The following is a 21,212-nucleotide window of genomic DNA, read 5'->3' as shown; positions in this document are numbered from 1 at the left end:
ACCAAGAAAAAAACAATCAAACAGATAAAGGAAACAGTGCAAGACTTGAAAACTGAAATGGAGGCAAGGAAGAAAACACAACCCGAGGGCCAGCTGGATATGGAAAATCTATGTAAACGAACAGAGACTACAGAAACAAGCATAACCAACAGAATACAAGAGATAGAAGAAAGAATCTCAGATTCTGAAGACGCCATAGAGAAAATAAATGCACTGATCAAAGAAAACAGCAAATCCAACAAATTCTCATCACAAAACATTCAGGAAATCTGGGACACAATAAAAAGACCAAACCTAAGAATAATAGGCGTAGAAGAAGGAGAAGAAATACAGCTCAATGGTCCAGAAAATAATAAAATTATAGAAGAAAACTTTCCAAACCTAAAGAAAGATATTCCTATTAAGGTTCAAGAAGCTTACAGAACACCAAATAGACTGGATCAAAAAAAAAAACATTCCCTCGCCATATTATAATCAAAACACAAAACATACAGAACAAAGAAAGAATATTAAGAGCTGCAAAGGAAAAAGGTCAAGTAACATATAAAGGTAAACCTATCAGAATAACACCTGACTTCTCTATGGAAACCATGAAAGCCAGAAGGTCCTGGATAGATGTTTTGCAGAAACTAAGAGACCATGGATGCAAGCCCAGATTACTATACCCAGCCAAATTTTCATTCACTATAAATGGAGAAAGCAAAATATTCCAGGATAAAAACAAATTTAAACAATACATAGCCACAAATCCAGCCTTACAGAAAGTAATAGAAGGAAATTCACAAAGGAGTCCAGCATTGCCCAAAATAACTCAGACATCTAGCGATCCTTCACCAGCACTTCGCAAAGAAAGGAAACACACAATCTCTACTACCAAATAAAAAATGACAACCGGAGTTAACATCCACTGGTCATTAATATCACTTAATATCAATGGACTCAATTCACCTATAAAAAGGCACAGGCTAAGAGATTGGATACGAAAACAGGATCCAACATTCTGCTGTTTACAAGAAACACACCTCAACCACAAAGACAGACGTCTACTCAGAGTAAAGGGTTGGGAAAAGGTTTATCAAGCAAATGGACCTAAGAAACAAGCGGGTGTGGCCATACTAATTTCTAACAAAGTTGACTTCAAACTAAAATCAATCAGAAGAGATGGAAAAGGACACTTTATACTCATTACAGGAAAAATCTATCAGAATGAAGTCTTAATCCTGAATATCTATGCCCCTAATACAAAAGCACCCACTTATATAAAAGAAACATTACTAGAACTCAAGGCAGCCATCAAACCAAACACACTGATAGTAGGAGACTTCAACACTCCTCTTTCACCAATGGACAGGTCAATTCAACAGAAACCTAACAGAGAATTAAGAGACTTAATAGAGGTAATGAACCAAATGGACTTAACAGACATCTATAGAACATTCCACCCAAACAGGAAAGAATATACCTTCTTCTCTGCGGCTCATGGAACCTTTTCGAAAATTGACCACATACTCGGTAACAAAGCAAACTTCCACAGTTACAAAATCATATTAGTAACCACCTGCATCTTATCGGATCACCATGGATTAAAATTAGAAATCAACAACAATGCTACCCCCAGAAAGCCTACAAACTCATGGAAACTGAACAGTCAACTACTGAACCACACCTGGGTCAAGGAAGAAATAAAGAAAGAAATTAAAGCCTTTCTTGAATTTAATGAAACCAAAGACACAACATACTCAAACTTATGGGACACTATGAAAGCAGTGCTAAGAGGAAAATTCATAGCACTAAGTGCCCACTTAAAAAAAAACGGAGAAAGCACACATTGGAGACTTAAAAAGAAGCAGACTCACCTAGGAGGAGTAGAAGACTGGAAATTATCAAACTGAGGGCAGAAATCAACAAAACAGAAACACAGAAAACAATCCAAAGAATCAATGAAACAAAAAGCTGGTTCTTGGAGAAAATCAACAAGATTGACAAACCCCTAGCAAAACTAATCAAACGGCAGAGAGAGAACACACAAATTAATAAGATCAGAAATGAAAAAGGGGACATAACCACAGACACAGAGGAAATTCAGAGAATCATTAGATCTTACTACAAAAGCCTGTATGCCACAAAATTGGAAAATGTAAAAGAAATGGACACTTTTTTAGATAAGTACCATATACCAAAGTTAAACCAGGACCAGGTAAATGCTCTAAATAGTCCTGTTAGTCGCGAAGAATTGGAAACTGTTATCAGAAACCTCCCTACCAAAAAGAGCCCAGGACCTGATGGGTTCAATGCAGAATTCTACCAGAACTTCCAAGAAGACCTAATACCTATACTCCTTAAGGTATTTCATAATATAGAAACAGAACAGTCATTGCCAAATTCCTTTTATGAAGCTACAATTACCCTGATACCTAAACTACACAAAGACCCAACCAAGAAAGAGAATTACAGGCCAATCTCACTCATGAACATCGATGCAAAAATTCTCAATAAAATACTGGCAAACAGAATCCAAGAACACATTAGAAAAATGATCCACTATGATCAAGTAGGCTTCATCCCAGAGATGCAAGGCTGGTTCAACATAGCGTACATAAGTGACCCCAAAAACTCCACCAAAGAACTCCTACAGCTGATAAACTCCTTTAGTATCGTGGCAGGATAGAAGATCAACTCCAAAAAATCAGTCGCCCTCCTATATACAAAGGATAAGGAAGCAGAGAAAGAAATCAGAGAAGCGTCACCTTTCACGATAGCCACAAATAGCATAAAATATCTTGGGATAACTCTAACCAAGGAAGTGAAAGACCTATTTGACAAGAACTTTAAGTCTCTGAAGAAAGAAATTGAAGAGGATACCAGAAAATGGAAGGATCTCCCTTGCTCTTGGATTGGGAGGATCAACATAGTAAAAATGGCAATACTACCAAAGGCAATCTATAGATTTAATGCAATCCCCTTAAAGATCCCATCAAAATTCTTCACAGATCTTGAGAGGAAAATGATCAACTTTATACGGAAGAACAAGAAATCCAGGATAACCAAAACAATCTTATACAATAAAGGAACTTCTGGAGGTATTACCATCACTGACTTCAAACTCTATTACAGAGCTACAGTATTGAAAACAGCTTGGTATTGGCATAAAAATAGAGAAGTCGACCAATGGAATCGAATAGAAGACCCAGATCTTAACCCACAAACCTATGACCACCTGATTTTTGATAAAGGAGCTAAAAGCTCACAATGGAAGAAAGAAAGCATCTTCAACAAATGGTGCTGGCATAACTGGATGTCAACCTGTAGAAGAATGAAAGTAGATCTGTGTCTATCACCATGCACAAAACTCAAGTCCAAATGGATTAAAGACCTCAATATCAATCTGAACACACTGAACCTGTTAGAGGAGAAAGTGGGAAGTACTCTACAACATTTGGGCACAGGAGACTGCTTCCTACGTATAGCCCCAGCAGCACAGACATTAAGGGCATCATTGAATAAATGGGACCTCCTGAAGCTGAGCAGCTTCTGTAAAGCAAAGGACACTGTCACTAAGACAAAAAGGCAGCCTACTGACTGGGAAAAGATCTTCACCAACCCCACAACAGACAAAGGTGTGATCTCCAAAATATATAAGGAACTCAAGAGACTAGACTTTAAAATGCTAATGAACCCAATTAAAAAATGGGGCACTGAACTGAACAGAGAATTCTCAACAGACGAAGTTCGAATGGCCAAAAGACACTTAAGGGCATGCTCAACCTCCTTAGCAATCAGGAAAATGCAAATCAAAACAACGTTGAGATACCATCTTACACCTGTCAGAATGGCTAAAATCAAAAACACCAATGATAGCCTTTGCTGGAGAGGATGTGGAGTAAAGGGTACACTCATCCATTGCTGGTGGGAATGCAAACTTGTGCAACCGCTTTGGAAAGCAGTGTGGAGGTTTCTCAGGAAATTTGGGATCAACCTACCCCAGGACCCAGCAATCTCACTCTTGGGAATTTACCCAAGAGATGCCCAATCATATTACAAAAGCATTTGTTCAACTATGTTTATAGCAGCATTATTTGTAATAGCCAGAACCTGGAAACAACCTAGATGCCCTTCAGTGGAAGAATGGATGAAGAAAGTGTGGAATATATACATATTAGAGTACTACTCGGCGGAAAAAAAATGACATCTTGAATTTTGCATGCAAATGGATGCAAATAGAAAACACCATCCTGAGTGAGGTAACCCAGGCCCAAAAAGATGAACATGGGATGTACTCACTCATAATTGGTTTCTAGCCATAAATAAAGGACATCGAGCCTATAATTTGTAAAAAATCCTAGAGAAGCTATATAAGAAGGTGAACCCAAAGAAAAACATATAGTTATCCTCCTGGATACTGGAAGTAGACAAGATTGCCAAACAAAAAATGGGAACATGGGTGTGGGGTGGGATGGGGGGAGGGGGGGATGGGGAGAGAAAAGTGTGAAGTGGAGGATGGGTAGAGCTTGGGGGAATAGATGGTTGGGATATAGGAAAAGTGGATATGGGAACAAGGAATTATATATCTTAATTAAGGGAGCCATTCTATGGTTGGCAGAGACTTGACTCTAGAGGGGTTCCCAGGTGTCCAGGAAGATGCCCCCAGCTAGGTCCTTGGGCAGCTGAGGAGAGGGTGCCAGAAATGTCCAGATCCTATTGCCATACTCATGAATATCTTGCATATCACCATAGAACCTTCACCTGGCATTGGATGGAGAAAATGACAGAGCCCCACATAGGAGCACCGGACTGAGATCCCAAGGTCCCGATGAGGAGCAAAAGGAGGGAGATCATGAGCAAGGAAGTCAGGACCGTGAGGAGTGCGTTTACCCATTGAGACGGTGGGACAGATCTAATGGGAGACCACCAAGACCAGTTGGAATGGGACTGATGGAACAGGGGACCAAACCGGACTCTCTGAATGTGGCTGACGGTGGAGGAGGACTGAGAAACCAAGGACAACGGCAATGAACATGAACTCTACAGCATGGACGGGCTCACTAACCTCCACCTGGCGATAGATGAGGAAAATGACTGAGCCCCACATTGGAGCGCCGGACTGAGCTCCCAGGGTCCTGATGAGGAGCAGAAGGAGAGAGAACATGAGAAAGAAAGTCAGGACCGTGAGGGGTGCATTCACCCATGGAGATGGTGGGACAGAACTAACGGGAGATCACCAACTCCAGTTGGATTGGGACTGATGGAACATGAGACCAAACCAGACTCTCTGAATGTGGCCTACGGTGGAGGCTGACTGAGAAGCCAAGGACAAAGGCGCTGAGCTTTTACTCTTTTGCCTGGATAGGCTCTGTGGGAGCCTTCTCAGCTTGGTTGATCACCTTCCTGGACCTGGGGGGAGTTGGGAGGACCTTGGTCTTAACATAGAGTAGGGAACCCCGATGGCTCCTTGGCCTGAAGAGGGAGGGAGGGGGGTATGGGTGGAGGGGAGGGGAGGGAAGGGGGAGGAAGAGGGGAGGAGATGGAAATTTTTAAATATAAAAAATAAACCAAAAAAACAGAAAAAAAATGACATGTCATTTTCTAATAAAGGGAATCATGAAATGTAAAACACATTCTTTGTAGTGTTGTGTAACTATTAATGAAAATGAAATATAAAATTCTCACTTATACTCTTGCAAGGTTTGTAGAATGATTTTTAAAATTTACTCAAGATTAGTGTGTGCATGTGTGTGTAGCCTGGAATTCCCAACCAAAGCAGGATTCAAAGTCATAAAATGTGTTTTCTAGTATACTTCCCTGTGTGGTAGATGCACTCTGTCCACAAAGGGGTCCAAAAAGAGCACTCTGCTGAAGACCCAGGAATTCATTATCTCACTGGGTAGATTACACTATCACAGTCACAGTGACATGTATGGCATGGTGCTGCTTACCTCCAACAGTCCACGTAGAGCCTCGGCAATGAGGCCTAATCTCTTTACAGCTTTGCTTTCTTGTTCTGTAAGTATCTGTTTGCCACCATACACCACTTCACCAGTCTCGCCTGTTTCTGAACTCTCCTGTTCTCTACATATATGTTTTCTACTTCCAAACCCAGTATGTAAAAGTACAAGCTTGCAAGCAGGTGCAGATCCATTCAAGCGTATCAGTACTTGGTCTTATGTCCCCTACACAAGCATCCTTTCCAGAAAAGTGAATACTTCCAGGATCTAGCACAGGCTGAAGTAGAGCAGACATTTACTTCTTAACTACAGGAAAACACATGGCTTCTACTGTATTTCTAGACATACCTATCCCTGTAGCCTTGGTTCTATTTGGATCAAAGCTTTCTGATTTTACAAATTTTATTTAAACTTTAACTCATAGAAATCCAAGCACTGACACCTACAGCAGAGTTTCCCCTTGACTACTTTCCAGTCTTCTAGGGAATGGTACTCCATGGAGCGCTTGCCGTAACCTCACACAGATAGTTTTGATTATAATCTATAAAAGCCCTTTCTAAACACATTATCTGGCCTCATTTATGTAACACTATGACGTGACAGAATGGATATCTATCACTATTCAACAAGTTTGCCCAGTAACAGCTAATGGAACCATTAATGAAGGGCAGTATCCAGGCAAAGTCAAAGTTTTAACTCTTTGTCTTGTTATCTGTGTCTGCAGGAACCAACAATAAAGCCACTACAAGAACCCACTTCTCTGATCAATGGGAACAGAGTACTTCCTACCTTCCTAAACGTATTACTATGCCTGAGGTAAAAGAACCTTCATATATTTGACTTACCACTTTTTTTTTCCTTACTCAAAATGGTCTGAAAGCTTAAAACAAATAAACAAAAAACTTCCCTAGTAGATTTTTTTTTTTTTTTGATTTTTCGAGACAGGGTTTCTCTGTGGTTTTGGAGCCTGTCCTGGAACTAGCTCTTGTAGACCAGGCTGGTCTCGAACTCACAGAGATCCGCCTGCCTCTGCCTCCCGAGTGCTACCTAGTAGATATTTTGAGCTCATAAAAAAAAAAATAGAAACGAAAGGAAGAAAGAAAGAAAGAAGGAAGGAAGGAAGGAAGGAAAGAAGGAAAGAAGGAAGGAAGCAAGCCGCACTTTCTGGATCTGCATAGTCCAGAAGTTAAATAAACAAGCAATGCTGTGACTGCTTCATGGGGTGAAGGCTCAATTAGTACCCTGGGTTTTCCAACCGTTTTCCTGATTCAGTTACAAAAGAGTAAGCAAACTGTTCACACTGAACTACAAGTTCATTGTTGGACACTACACTAGACGTGTGAAGATACTAATGCTTTCTCATCCATCAAATTAGAGAGCAACTAACAGAAAACTAACACAGAGGAATTCTAAAAGTAATGGAGAGCAGAAACATACTAGTGAACTCGACTAGAACTGGCCTTACACCACTTCTACCATAATAAAGGTAATGCCACCCTAACTTCCCGATCATTAGCTATAAAAACCATAAGTTTAAGAGTTTCTGTGTGCTCCAGTCATATGCTAAACAGACACACCCAATATAGGACCAGACATGCAAATATCCATTTAGAATTAGATCCAATCAAACTTTCTGTATAGCATGAGCAATTCTTCCATAATCTACAATCTCTGACTAATGGGTAATCAGCCTTTAACGACAAAAGATAACTACCTAACGAAACCAATCATTCTATTGGTACAGCTCTTCTCTGAAATGTGGGACACAGCATATTCTGTTTCCCACGCTCAAATCTAACAGAACCACTTCCACCTTAGGAACTGAAGACAGTAGCATGCCTTCGCTTGTTTCTATTTAACAGTGAAAACCCGCACTCTGACAATTGCTAGGATTAACTGTTTTCATCCCAGGAATCCTTGCTATGATCATTAGCTTATTACCATCCCAATAAAATGTCCACCCAAGACTATATACACAGCAATGCAGCAGCAGTCTATAGACAAAGTTTTAACTCAACCCATGATAAGCCAGTAACTAGTCCTGCTGCTAAAGGTGGGCTTTGCATCCTGTAGGTACATGATTCCCCTACTTTAAATGGAGTATATTATCTGCTTTACTTATCTCCCCACTGATGCTCTGACTCTCAATTCTATATCCTATCATACCGGCGCTACCTTTCAGCCTTTTCTCATTTGTTAATTCAGTAAACAGGGCCATTCCTTCAGCCCTGTACTTAAAAGGCAATGGGGGGAGAGTTACACTGTATCGAGGATAGAATCTAATAGCAATCTAATAGACACTGCTACTATGTTTGACAACCAAAGAATTTTTCATCCAACTGTGTACCCATCTGAGTCTTTGAGAAGTTACGACCATATTGAAATTAAGATATAGTATAATCCTTTGTATGGTGGTGCACGCCTGTATTCCTAGCACTTGAGATGAGAGGCAGGAGGATCAAGAATTTAAGGCTGGGTCTGGCAATGGCTAAGCAAGTATAGGTGATGCCACCAAGCCCAAAGACCTGAGTTCTATTTCTATGAACCATATGATAGGAGGAGAGAAGTGACTCCCACATACTGTCCTCATTCTCCACATATGTTATGCTCCCGCTTCATAAATGGAACTTTTGAATGTAATTTTTAAAAGTTCAGTACCACCTTCCACTACACAGCCAGTTTCAGGACAGCCTGGGCTGGATGATGCTATCTCCAAACTCATAAAATAAGACAAAGACAGAATGACACCACTGACATTAACTCCACGTGGATGTTTGAAACGTCCATAGTAAGCCCAAACTGTAAACTGGGGTGGCCACTTGAGAACGCTGTGTGAGACGAGTGCACAGGATGAAGAATGAAAACAAAGCAGCATGACACGTTAAGAATATTAGCAAAGCAGAAACGCATACTAATACCAGGTTTTAATAATACCTTCAACAACTGGTAAGGCTCTACATCACAGCAAGAGAAACGTGGACTATTTAAAGACAGGCTTCCTCAGTGGCCTTATCCTTGCAGTCTCTTATCACTTATGTATTTGTTCCCAAACAACGAAAGCTCAGTGAGGCAGTCAGGAGGGACGCAATACCTACCCATAAAATGATATTCTGTGCTTTAATATTATGAATACAAACAGCACAGAACACATATTAGCTACCGGAAATGCTTGCTTTCTTCCTCCACAAGTGCTACTTTTTAAAAATGTTCATATATGATGGGCACATCCAGGGAGGCAGTGGGAGGAGGGTGAGGTCAGCCTGAGCTTTCTAATGAGTTCAAGGCCAGTTAGGACTACACAGCAAGGTGCTTTTCTCATTTTTAAAAACCATTTCTAGTGGACTGGGGAGATGGCTCAGAGATTAAGAGCACTGGGTCTTCCAGAGATCCTGAGTTCAATTCCCAGCAACCACATGGTGGCTCACAACCATCTATAGCAAGATCTGTTGCCCTCTTCTGGTATGCTGGGATTCATGCAGGCTGAAAACTGTACATGTAATAAATAAATAAATAAATAAATAAATAAAAGTATTTTTTAAAATGCATTTCTAGCTATTGTTTCAGAAAATATATATGTCTTTGACCTAAGGATCATATACAGAACTTACTAATATTATTAGACACAAACTTTTATTTTTTATTTTTTTGATATAGGGTCTCTATGTAGTCCAAGGTGGGCTGAAATTAACTATGTATGCTAGGTAGACCTCAAACTCACAACAAACCTCCTGCCCGGGTCTCATCTACAATTCTGAGAGTATCAACATGAGACCCTTGTCCTTTTAAACTTAGACTTCCAAGAAGTGAAAAATAACACTATCTAGGTCCTACATTAAGTTTTGTAACAGACCCAGACAGCTGTATCTTTCAGCAATGCTTTATTTAATATGCCAGTGCTGAATATCCAGGTGACATAGGGACAGTCTATCTGTGAGAAGACAAACAAGATAATTCTAATTCTCTAAGTCCTAACTTCAGTCTTATTTTCTCATGTGCTAATAAAAGATTTGTATAAGCTAGAAATATAGTGGGAAAACAAATGGAGTCAAGATGGCGTACTCTGTTGTAAGATCCATGTCACTCGACCTTTCTGAACTTGTACCTTCATTTCTAAAGAGGACTAGGAATGAGGGTGAGAGAGAAAGGCTTGAGTATATTCTAAGTTACCTTAGCAATGCCAATTTCATTAAGCTTTCATCTCACCAAGTACCAGTTCCTTTGACACAACTTGCTCATTCACTCAGCAGTGAAAATGGCCCACATTTTGTATATCCCAAAGCAGAAAAGCATGCATGTATGGTCTGAGATCTGATTCCTCCTCAATCTTTAATGAGTCATCCCCAAAGTACTTAATGGGACATTGGAGAACCTGACCCACATTTCTATCTTCACTTAAAATAGTAAAATAAAATATCTTTAAAAATAGTCTTTCACAGCAATATGAAAAGGTCACAAATGTAAGCTATAATCTCAAAGATCTTTTCCAACTACGAAGCTATCACCTGGTAAATCTGTTATTTCTGCAAGATTTACCCATGTCATTTCCCTTAGCTTCCTTCTTGATCAAGCTTCCTTTTCTATTTCTCTTCAATCTGTCTTAATGCGTGTTCCAATATTCCTTACATATTTCTTCATACTCTCTAAATTAGAGACTGGAAAACAGCCCAAAACACTTGATTCTCAGCACTCCTGAGAGGTGGATCACAAACTCAAGACCACCTGGGCTTAAAGTGAGTATGAGGCCAGCCTGAGTTATACAGGGAGGCCTTGTCATTTAAAAAACAAACAAATGGTTTAAAAAGGAGATGAGAAGTGTTCTTAGCTCCTCCACCTGCCAAGGCCGCCCAAGAGCTGTTGTCTTAGTCAGGGTCACCACTGTGTGATGAAGACACCTTGGAGAGGAAAGGGTTTATTTGGCTCATATAGCTTGAGTTACAGTCCTTTGAGAAAAGTCAAGGCAGGAACTCAAGCAAGGCAGGAACCTGAAGGCAGGGGCTGATGCAGTTGGGAGGGGGTGCAACCACAATGAATGAGCTGAGCTCTGCCACACCAATCACCAACTACATAATGCCCTACAGGCCTGCCTGCAGCCCAATCCTATGGAGTCATTTTCTCAATTGAGGTTTACTCCTCTCAAATGTCTCTACCTTGTGTCAAGATGACATGAAGCAAGCCAGCACAGATGTTCTCTTAAACTAATGTGGCTTTACATGGAGTATTTTTTATCTTCTATGGGAAAAAAAAAAAAAAGCTTCTGGAGGCTAATGGTCAAACTGGTAGTTCAGAACCTGAACTTACATCCCTTATGATGAAGTTTAAGGTACTTATACAGTATTGGAAGGTTTTAGTGAAAAAATAACAGAATAACTGCCTGTCTGAAAAGGGGACAACGAAGCCTAAGTATGAGGATGATATCTACAGGTATGGTTTTAAGAAGCCCAAAAAGGAAAAAACAAAAAATACTATCTGTTATCTGTATTAAACCTTAAGCCACTTTCCTACTTTGAGTAACGCAGTAGAAAACGTAGATGTTAAAAAGTTAATTCGGCTAACTTAAATTTGGACTTTTAAATTAAATGTAAGCTTTACGTTCTTTAAATGGTTCCCATTTTTAAACAGTCATTAAGAACTGGCCTTTCCATTCCTGGCTTTATATTATATCCCCTGGTTTGAAACCTTAATTCCCTATAAAGCAAAGGAATTATGTAAGAGACAAGTTCTTGGATTGTCAGCAACACCTTATCAGGTCTCAACCTCCTTTATGGGAAAACCAGCATAAAAATTTAGTTTCTACTGAAATTGACAAATAATCACTTAATCAAGCAAAAGCCTTATGGCACGACACTGTGGAGCACTCAGATTAATTGCTGAAGCAGAAACCAATAGTACCCATTAGCTCTCGTTTATAACAAAACAAAAAACAAAACAAAAAGACTTGAAAGCATTGTGAGAATATTGGAAAAACTTCTATTTTTACTTAACTAAAACATATCTCAAAAGCTCTGCCTGACTCTGCCACCCCTACTGGGATTAAAGGTACACCAAACATGGTTCAATAAAGGTTCATAAACTCAGTTGTTATCCATCGAATTCTTCCCAACAAGAAAATAATGTATCGGGTATACACTTATTTATATAAGTCTTTAATTATAACTACACTCTTAACTGATTAAATGCTAGATGCTTAGCCTAGAAATCAGAATTTTCAGACAAGAGCAAAGAAAGCAATTTTTCTGAACAATATGCAAAGGAAAAAAGTTTGCCATTTCAAAAAATTGTGAAGCTCTTCAGCTTCAAAATCAGGGTCCATTCGATTTGCCTTGTCTTATTCTTCCTCTCCTGTCCATACCAGACCTCCTCCACTTCCCGAGAAGGTAAAAGGAGCCTGACCCATAAGAGATGTTCAGTCTTGCTCATGAGCTAGCCATTATTCTGTCAAAGGTAATTAATTCTTCCAAGCAATGAGATTTGTCAAGAGCATATTCTTACGTATAAGCAGAGGGCCCAGGCATGTAGCTCAGCTGGTGGAGTGCTAGCACCGTGATCCCATCCATGATACATGGGTACCTCAAGCAGGTGCGCAAGTCTGCAGTCCCAGCACTGGGTGGGAGTAGGGGGGTGCAATGAGGAACGGTCACCCACGGCCTGCTTTAGTTAGCTACGTAGAGTTTGAAGGCAACCCTGAAGTGTGGAATCGTGTCTAAAAGAGGAAAGTTAGCAGGCTGAGGGCAAGGCTGGGGGCAAGGAAAGTGGGTACAGTCACTTAGAAAGAGTACCATCTAATACCCAACGGCAGCACAGTAGGTGAGCAGGGCCTGAGAGTAATTGAGTAGCAAACAGAATTTTGAACGTTCCCAAGACAAAGAAATGACAAATGTCTGAGGTGATGACATAAGCACCCTGATCTAATCAATACACAGTGTAGAGTATTGAAATATCGCATTAGACCCCACAACTATGTACATGAATTATGTATCAATTAAAAGTAAAATAACATTTTAATTTAATAAACCTGTGAATATTAACAGTAAATATTTTTCCATAAATTCAACATCACAATTCTGGAAAGGAAAAGGTTTGAAATAACAGAAAATGGCCACCCAAAGTATGAACTCTAAACTAGGGCTCATTTATAAAAGGGATGTAGGCATGCGTTCTCCCTCTTCTTATAAAGTGCTTAGCATTCTGCTTCTAGTGTATTTTAAAAGTAAAAACAAAAGAAATTAATGAAAACAAAGCAGTTTCATTAGATTCACTGTGGAACATTGTTCACTGTGGAACATTGCTCCCATGTTCCGAACCTTCAAAGAATACTGTCCAGTTTGCTAGGTAACAGGATAAAACTGTCAACAGTTAAACCTAAATTAACTGCACTCAATTTGTGGGAATCAGGTCTACTTCTGCTCTTTATACTACAATTATCTCTTTAAAGTATCAACAAAATTTTAAATTGTTGAGTTTCAGCAGAGAAGAAAGTCTTCGTGTGTGGACTTCACTTAAGCAGATCTCCTAAACTATGCAAACTCTAAGTAAAAAATATAGGAATAACTATATATAGAAGGAGTGTTCGTTGGGGTATTGTGTGTAATGTAACTAAAATGGCTATCTGTCAACCAAACACACTTGGGCACGTATTATCTGGCTTAGCACCACCTGCTCCCAGTTCTGCCTTCTGACTCACTGTTGATTCTACCCCTGCCCCCAAATTTTACCCCTAAAAGCTTTATCTTCCATTGTTTATAATGCACCATTCCAGGAGTTGGGGTGTCAGAATATTGGATTACCTTCACATTTAGTAAGGGAGAATTTCTGGATTGCAAAATACTAATTAGAGAGCAGAACTGGCCATTTCTCTAACCCACTTGATAAATTACTCAGTGCTATGAACCATAATTCACTAACGTTTAACAGGCAAGATGAAATGTAAATAAAATAATTTCTGCTTTGACAATGCAAACTATTATTCAAAACACCAAACCCAGGCACTCTTCTGAAACACTCCAGTTAGTTTTTCGAATGAGCAGGAACTACAGAGCAAGGACTGGAAACAGAACCATCACTTACATACTTGGGTACTAAAATTTTAGGTGAAGAATCACACTGAAAACACTGACAATATACGCACAATATTCGATATAAGAGCCACTAGCTAAATGTGGTTACTTGAATAAAGCTTGGACTTCAGTTCCTCATTCATACTACTTTTACCATGAATTACACGCCCAGCCACTGTGCAGAACTAGTGGACAACTCTGGAGAAGAAAGACACAGCATGCAAACATCACACAAAGTTCTACTGGGTAGTGTTGCAGAGGTAAGAGATAAAAATGTAATTAGGTTCTGAATGGGTGGGCTCTCTATGGATAACTTTTAAGTATTCATCGGCTTGAGTTGTGTGGAAAAAGAACCCATCTTAATTTTTCTGCACCTCGTTTTGCAAAAGGTCATTCAGAAAGGACAAACATATCCAATCTTAAAATACCAGAACAGAAATTTTTATTTAACAAAATTTGAAAAATCAAAGGTACTAAAATCAAAGCAAGTTTCTACCAACTCAGAATCAATTAAGTCTAAGTACAATAAGACTTTTGGTACAGTTAAGACAGCTCCCCAAAAAGATTCTACTGCTTACCAGAACTAGGTTTGAAGTACTTTAGATGCATCTAATTCTATGCATAAGAAATAGCAACTGTTTCTAGACCTGCTTTACAAACAAGATGGCCATCATTCGTTCAAGTCAGTGACATTTTACTACCTACAGCTTCACTTCTCACTAACCACATGACACCTTTAAATAATTCAAAACATGTTTAATAAGGACCTTTTAAATAAGACTTTTCCTTAAACTTTATATATCAAGTACCATTAAAGTCGCACTCCTGAGCTAATCCTGAGTGGAGCAAAAAGAAGATATAATACTTAACAAAACACTTTCTATCCTAACTGCAACAGTAGCTAGTTTAAAACTGCTCTAGACACTACAGCGAAAATGCCTCAAAAACAAAATGTTGAGACAAGAGAAGGCCAAGTTAAAAACCTTCTTACACAGAAATAGCATTTCAACAGACTCACAACCATATCTGAATTCAAGTTAAGCCAACTTTCCACCAAGAAGAGCCGAGCTCCTCTTCTGGAAGAGTTCAAGCGTACTCAAATATGATCTCTATAATTATGGCTCTAATCAGAAAATGATGCTTTATGAAATAATTTAAATTATTAAACAAATTTGACACACAAAACCGAGTGCTAAAAGCTACAGAAATAAAGAGACTGCACTAATAACAGCATACGGTTGTGGTGTAATAGTCCAGCTTTGACTCCTCACCAGTTTGTGTACCTGAGGTGTATCAAATCTAAAAGTGAACCTGGAGCAATAGCTCTGTCACTAAGCCCTGCCAATAAGAGATTAAAAAGAAAAGATGTAGCTTACCTGCAACACTAGTGATTGTTACTGGAACTCCCTGAACTTGAACGCCCGCAGCACCCAGGTTGGCAACGCTCACTGTCTGAAGATTAGGCACTGATGCAAGCTGGGCAGTATTCAGAGTTATTGGGGCACCAGCAACAGCCACAGGAGCAATCTGAGCAAGAGTTGTGCCACCACTTGAAGACACGGGGGTGATGGTTAGCTGCTGAGACAACCCAGCATTCTGAACTTGCAAATTTGAAAGACTCTGAATATTCTGAACCTGGACAGTCTGCCAGCTGATTTGCCCTGAAGGTGTTAAAGTTGGAGCCCTGATAAGCAACCTGAGTCGGTGTTGACAGCTGAGTTGAACATTCTGCAAAGGCTGCTGCTGGATGGTCTGAATGGTCTGCCCTGACTGCAGCTGAAATGACTGGGGCGGAATCGCTTGAATGATCTGCTGCTGAGGCTGCTGGATCTGGATCTGCTGCAGGATCGGCTGGCCTACAATCTGCACCTGCTGAAGAGAACCGGACTGATCCTGGGCAGTTTGTATCCCATTGGGCTGAAGCTGACTGGAGCTCTGGGCTTCAGACTCCGTAGCAGCAGGTGTCTGACGATTCTTCAATGGTGCGATTTCAGAACTACTGGCTGATGTGCTTGCATACTGGCCCGCTATCTGCTGAACTCACTAATGTGTCCAACTGCTTGTTAGAGATGTGGATGCAGTGGTTGTGCAAGTAGTAGAGGAGGAGGGCGACTCAGGCATGGTACTGGCAGAAGCAGTGGTGGTGGTGGGCGTAGAAGCTAACTGAGTCCCATTGGAAGTTCCACTATCAGTAGTGGTGGTAGGCTGTCCAACTTGTCCAGTCCCTCCTCCGGCAGTCACGTTATTGATGACGGGCAAAGCTAAAGTCACTCCTCCAATGTTAATCGGTAGGGTTGTTACAACTTGAGCCTGAGTACCAGGCAGGGTCTGCAACTGCAATGGTATTGAAACACCAGGTCTAATTTGTACTGGAACTGTCTGATTTGCCAGGTTTTGAGCAAGAATATTACCAGAGGCTGTCCTGTTAGCAGCAGTGAGGATAGCTTGATTGTTACCTGCAGAAATGAGCTGAATTTGACCCTGCAAATCCTGTAGAGATGAACTACTAGTTGGATTGATTTGAATTTGCTGACCTTCCACGGTCTGAAAGTTGGGGGATCACTTGGTACTGTACACCTACCACTTGGATTTTGTACTTGTATGACTTTGAAATTGATTAGGGTGTAGAAGAATTACCTGATTTAGTTTTGTAGGAGAGGAACTCCCCGTTATTACTGCTGGAAGAACTAGATGAACTAGAAGCTGGTTGAGAAATGTTATTTTCCTTTGAAGCGGGAGGAGTGGAGGCAACAAGTTGCCAAGCGTTTCCAGCAAGCTGCGTTGTCACCAGTTCTAGCTGCTGCGGCTGGCTCTGAAGTTGGACCAGTCCTTGGCTTGGGTCTATAATAATCTGCTGCTGTCCGGTTGCTTGATTTTCACCAGGAGTCCCTATTTTGCTGCAAGTAGCTGCCAGTAAAGCCAGAGGAGAGGGCTGAGAGTCCTACCCAAAATGGGAGGGGAAAGGAGAGGGAGGGGAAAAAGTGGGCGGATTTAGTGGAAGACAGTAGTGGGAGGGGGTTATTTATTTTGAGAGCTCTAAGTATCAGAACACACTCAACAGGCAGCAGAATTAAAAGGAAAATATGAACAAAAGCAGGTAGAAGCTATATGAATAAGAATGCAAGTCCTGTTACATAAAGTTTAAATAAAAAAGGAAATTTCTGGTAAACTTTCTTAAAGTGTTTTTCTTCTGAACTCAAAATGCCCTTGGGAAAATGGACATTGTTTTCTACCAGTCTGAATTCCAGGTGAAATTCTAAACATCGTTATAGCCTCAACTAGGGGCAATACTCATGAATTTATAGTTTAAGTTTCTCACTCAGGGATGCTTTGAGTGGCTAAACATTTTTATTCTGTTCTTTACTTCTGGGTATTTAGAGGGTATAACTCCCTATGTTCCCTAAAGCTTCCTGCTGAATTTTTTTTTTAACGTCTGCTTTTACCTGGGAGCCTGAGGTTTTGGGTTTTTTATTGTTATTCTCTGGCTCAGAGGTTTTCCCTCCTTCTGTAGCCATCGCCGCTGCCGCCTCCTCCTCCTCCTCCTTCTTCTGATCTGCAACAACCCCCACCCCAACACACACGACAACAGGTTATTAGGATTATTATTCGTTCTCCTCCCTACTTCCCCCTCCCTCCTTCTGAACATTAATCTCCATAAACCCGCGATCCGTGCACACCGGCATGGGGTGGGGGAGAAGGAGGGGAAGGGAGGAGGGGGCTCTCACAAAACGTGGTTTGAAACCCGACCCATAGGCTCCAGAGCAACACCCAGAAGGAGGTTGTTCTAGCTTAGACATTAAGACAAAACACAGCCCTCCTTCCCTCCCCCTGGTTCCCTCCCGCCCTCTCCTCCTCCCCTTCCAGCATCTCGGCGGCCCCGGGGGAGGGGGAAACGAGCAGGGTCTGGGGAGGGAGGGACAGAGGGAGGCGGTGAAGGAGACCGAGGGGGGTGGAGAATACGTACCGCTCATCCCGCATTAACAGGACAAACCCTCACAGAGACACAGGGATAGAGGTGGGTGGGGGTGGGGGCGAGGCGGGAGGAGAGGCCGGTCCCGCCCGCCCGGGGTGGCTCGGAGGAGGCTGTAGCTGGCACAGGCTCTGCCTCTTTTTCCGCGAATGGCCGCCGCTGGGCTGTGGCGTAGCAGCTCCTCTCTCCGCCCGAGCCCGGCTGACTCGCCCTTGATTGACAGCGGCGGCGTGCGGCGCGGGCGGCGGCGCGGGCCGGGGGCGGAGCCAGGGCGGCGCGAGCGCGGCGATCCCCACCCCCCTCGGCCTGCCTCCGCCGGCGCCGCCGACTCTCCACCCCTTCCCCCAGCGGATTGGCCGCCGACCTGCCGGGGCCGGGGCGCTGGGGCCGCCCCCTCTCCTCCCCTTTGCCCGGCCGGTGCTCGCCGCGGCTCGGCGTGTGCCTGCGGTCCGGCGGCGCGTGCGGCCTGGGCGAGTTAGCGGCGCCGTGCCAGCGGCAGGCCCTCCATACAGCCAAACTTGTTGTCTCAGGATATCCCGCCCCCTCCTCAGTTCCCGGCGCCCTCCACTCAAAAGCGCACGGCAGCAGCGTGCGAGGGGCCGCGGAAGGAAGACATGGGACTAGGCTCGCGGGAGGAGAGCGGAGCGGGCACGGCGAAGCGAGGGCTTCCTGCAGCCCCGCGCGCTAGCCGGACCGCCCGCGGCCCCCGCGGCGTGAGCATGGCTTTCCTAAGGCGCATCCGGACCCGGGCGCCCTTTTTCCCTGGCTCGGCTTTCATTGGGTGATGCCGCTGACGCGCCTCGGTCGTGGGCGGAGGCGGGCGGGCCTCTGGCGCAAAGGCTTTCGGGTCTTGTAGTTTCTGGCGGAACCCCAGCGAGGCACCACCTTCCTCCCGCCCCCAAGCGCGGCCAGGCTGCAGAGCCTAGAGCTGCCCGAGGGGGCGGTGGCAGCAGGGCGTGGCCGGGGCCGAGTGGGAGTTGAACCCAGAGCTGGGGAGGGGAAAATGGGTGTTGTTTGCCTAGGCCTGTCGGCCTAACGGGGCTGCCCGGACCGCCTCTGCCACCGCCTCCTCGGGTGAAAGCCGCTCCCCGAGGGGCGAGCTCACACCCGGAGCGCGCGGCGATTGAGCAGGCGGTGGCGAAGTGAGGCGGGGTCTGCTGTCCTCCCGGTTTGAATGAAAGCTGACTTCATGGGAACAATTCCCTTCGACCCTACTGATCTTTGCCTCCCCTAGCTCGCTGGGGGGTCCCTTCCGGTGCTGAACGCAAGGCCTGGGTTTCAACCAGGCCACCGGGTTTCCGTTCTCTCCATTTTTACATTGTGTCTCTCTCAATTGGGTGCTGGTTGCAGAGCAGAGATAAGTCTTCTAGTGGTGGGGGGCAGCCTTCGATCCCTCGTTCTTGGCGCGCTTCTCACTCCTAGAGGTCTCACAAGGTTGTCCGGGTGAAGGAAAACCCGGCAGCATGTGGGTCAACCCTGCTCATGGTTTCAGTGTGAGCTTTTAGACAAGCGTAATTCACATCTAGCTGTGCGAAGCACTTTGTCAAATGCTCCTGAGCCGGCCCCCAGCTTCTCTCCGAAGACATGAAGTCAAGATACCTGCGACTAATGAAATGTACCAGAGCTAGAAGTGAATCTTAATACGAACCTTGGAACAGGACTCCATTACACACTACTCTCATTGATGTGGACCCCACACGTAGCTTTGTGTGTTTTTGTCTGGTGCCTGAGGCTGACAATGTTGCTAGGGTGAGAGAGGAAGTCCCTGGTGGCTGTACTTGACTAGTGTTTCCTTGTTAAGTTTTGGGCTGATGACAAGCATTGCAGTAGCAAGGAATTACAGTAAGGAAGAATTACAGTGTTGCCTACTCCATCTTAGGAGTGAAGATGCTACAGTAATCTGCTTCCACACACATCCCAATGTAATAGATCTTAGAAAGCTCAGAAGTGCTCCTTGTATTTACAGCAGGCAGTCCTCTTCAAACCCTGTCCCCCACCCAGTTCGCCACGGTAAATGAAGACCAGATAAGAACTGGAGCCCTTGTGATTTTCTTTAGAAAACCTGCCTCGCTCGGCATCCTGTTGATAAGTGGATGTACTAGTATCCAGGAAACAGTGGCAACCCTCACTTTTCGCTTTTTTTTTTTTTTCACTTTTGTGGACCAAAATCTACAACTTCCTCGCTGTTGTGGACTGAGTTTTTGGATCCTCCAGATCTAAATTCAGATGCTGGGACTCTGTCCCTCAGTGTGATGTTATTCCGAGGCAGAGTCTTTGGGACATTTTGGTTAGGTGAGGTCATCAGAGTGGCACTCTCACGAGTAAAACTGAGTGGTCTTACACTATCTATCCTTCGCTCTGCTGTCCCCTATGTGAAGTACAATCTCAACCTGATGGTCTGCCACCCACAAGGCACTCGCCAGAACCTAACTGCCCATACCTTGATATCAGGCTCCTTCCAAATAGTGGGAGCTAATTGTTCATAAGCTAGGAGTTGTGTTACAGCAGCCTGAGTTGATTAAAGCTCTGGCTGAGTCTTGAGCATTGGCCTGGTGGCAAATAAACGGCTTCTTGTGGACTCCATCATATTGTTTCCACGTAAGAGGAGGCTCAGCTCGCTGAGACACGTTTAGGAGCACAGCCACTCCTATATCACCATCCTAGTTTAAGCTATGTATGTGCTATTATACTCTGCTTTACTTAATGTTTCTTTAACCCATTTTGCTTGTGTTTATAGTGGTTAATTTAAGAAGTTTCCTCTAGCTGAGCATGATGGCTCACTCCTTTAATCCTAGCACTTGGGAGGCAGAGACAAGCAGGTCTTTATGAGGCTGGAAATAGCCAGGTCTATCTAATGAGTTCTAGGCCAGTCAGTACAATATCGACCCTATCCATAAAAGGTGATGGAAACCAGTTCTGCAATAGAAACAACCAATAACGAAGACTCCTTTGACAAAACTTAAGCCGTTCTCTGAATCTTGTTTCTAACTTAACCTTAAGTTAAGTTTCTTAACTTGACCTTAGGTTGTAGGTTAAATTTAGTATCTTTGTGCATTTAGTCGAGTCTTAGCAAGAAACCTAATGGGTTAGTTTTAGTGACAGTCTCCCTGTCGTTGCTATCTGACCAAATTCCCTATTGCTTACCCTTGCTGTCACCCTTCAGTAGCAGTCTTGTCGAACAGGGTTGACAGTATCCCCTTCCACTCTGGAATTTTCCCAACAGTATTTTTCTACCCAGTGACCCTA

The 21,212-nt window shown here is 42.9% G+C and overlaps 1 protein-coding gene across 1 annotated transcript in view; it reads right to left on the bottom strand.

Moving 5' to 3' along the window:
• Sp4 (Sp4 transcription factor) overlaps positions 1-18,063 on the bottom strand; it is a 71,031-nt gene extending 52,968 nt beyond the window's left edge. Inside the window, 6 exon segments of the mRNA XM_038337657.1 lie at positions 15,373-16,543; positions 16,545-16,574; positions 16,576-16,614; positions 16,617-16,937; positions 17,440-17,549; positions 17,961-18,063. Of these exon segments, the coding sequence (XP_038193585.1) occupies positions 15,373-16,543; positions 16,545-16,574; positions 16,576-16,614; positions 16,617-16,937; positions 17,440-17,549; positions 17,961-17,967 (1,678 nt within the window). The 5' untranslated portion in view covers positions 17,968-18,063.
• Between the last annotated feature and the right edge of the window lie 3,149 nt (positions 18,064-21,212).

This window comes from Arvicola amphibius, chromosome 7, assembly GCF_903992535.2.
Source record: "Arvicola amphibius chromosome 7, mArvAmp1.2, whole genome shotgun sequence".
Classification (NCBI taxonomy): domain Eukaryota; kingdom Metazoa; phylum Chordata; class Mammalia; order Rodentia; family Cricetidae; genus Arvicola; species Arvicola amphibius.
Note: the sequence above shows the minus strand (reverse complement) of the source record. Positions and strands in the feature narration are given on the sequence as shown.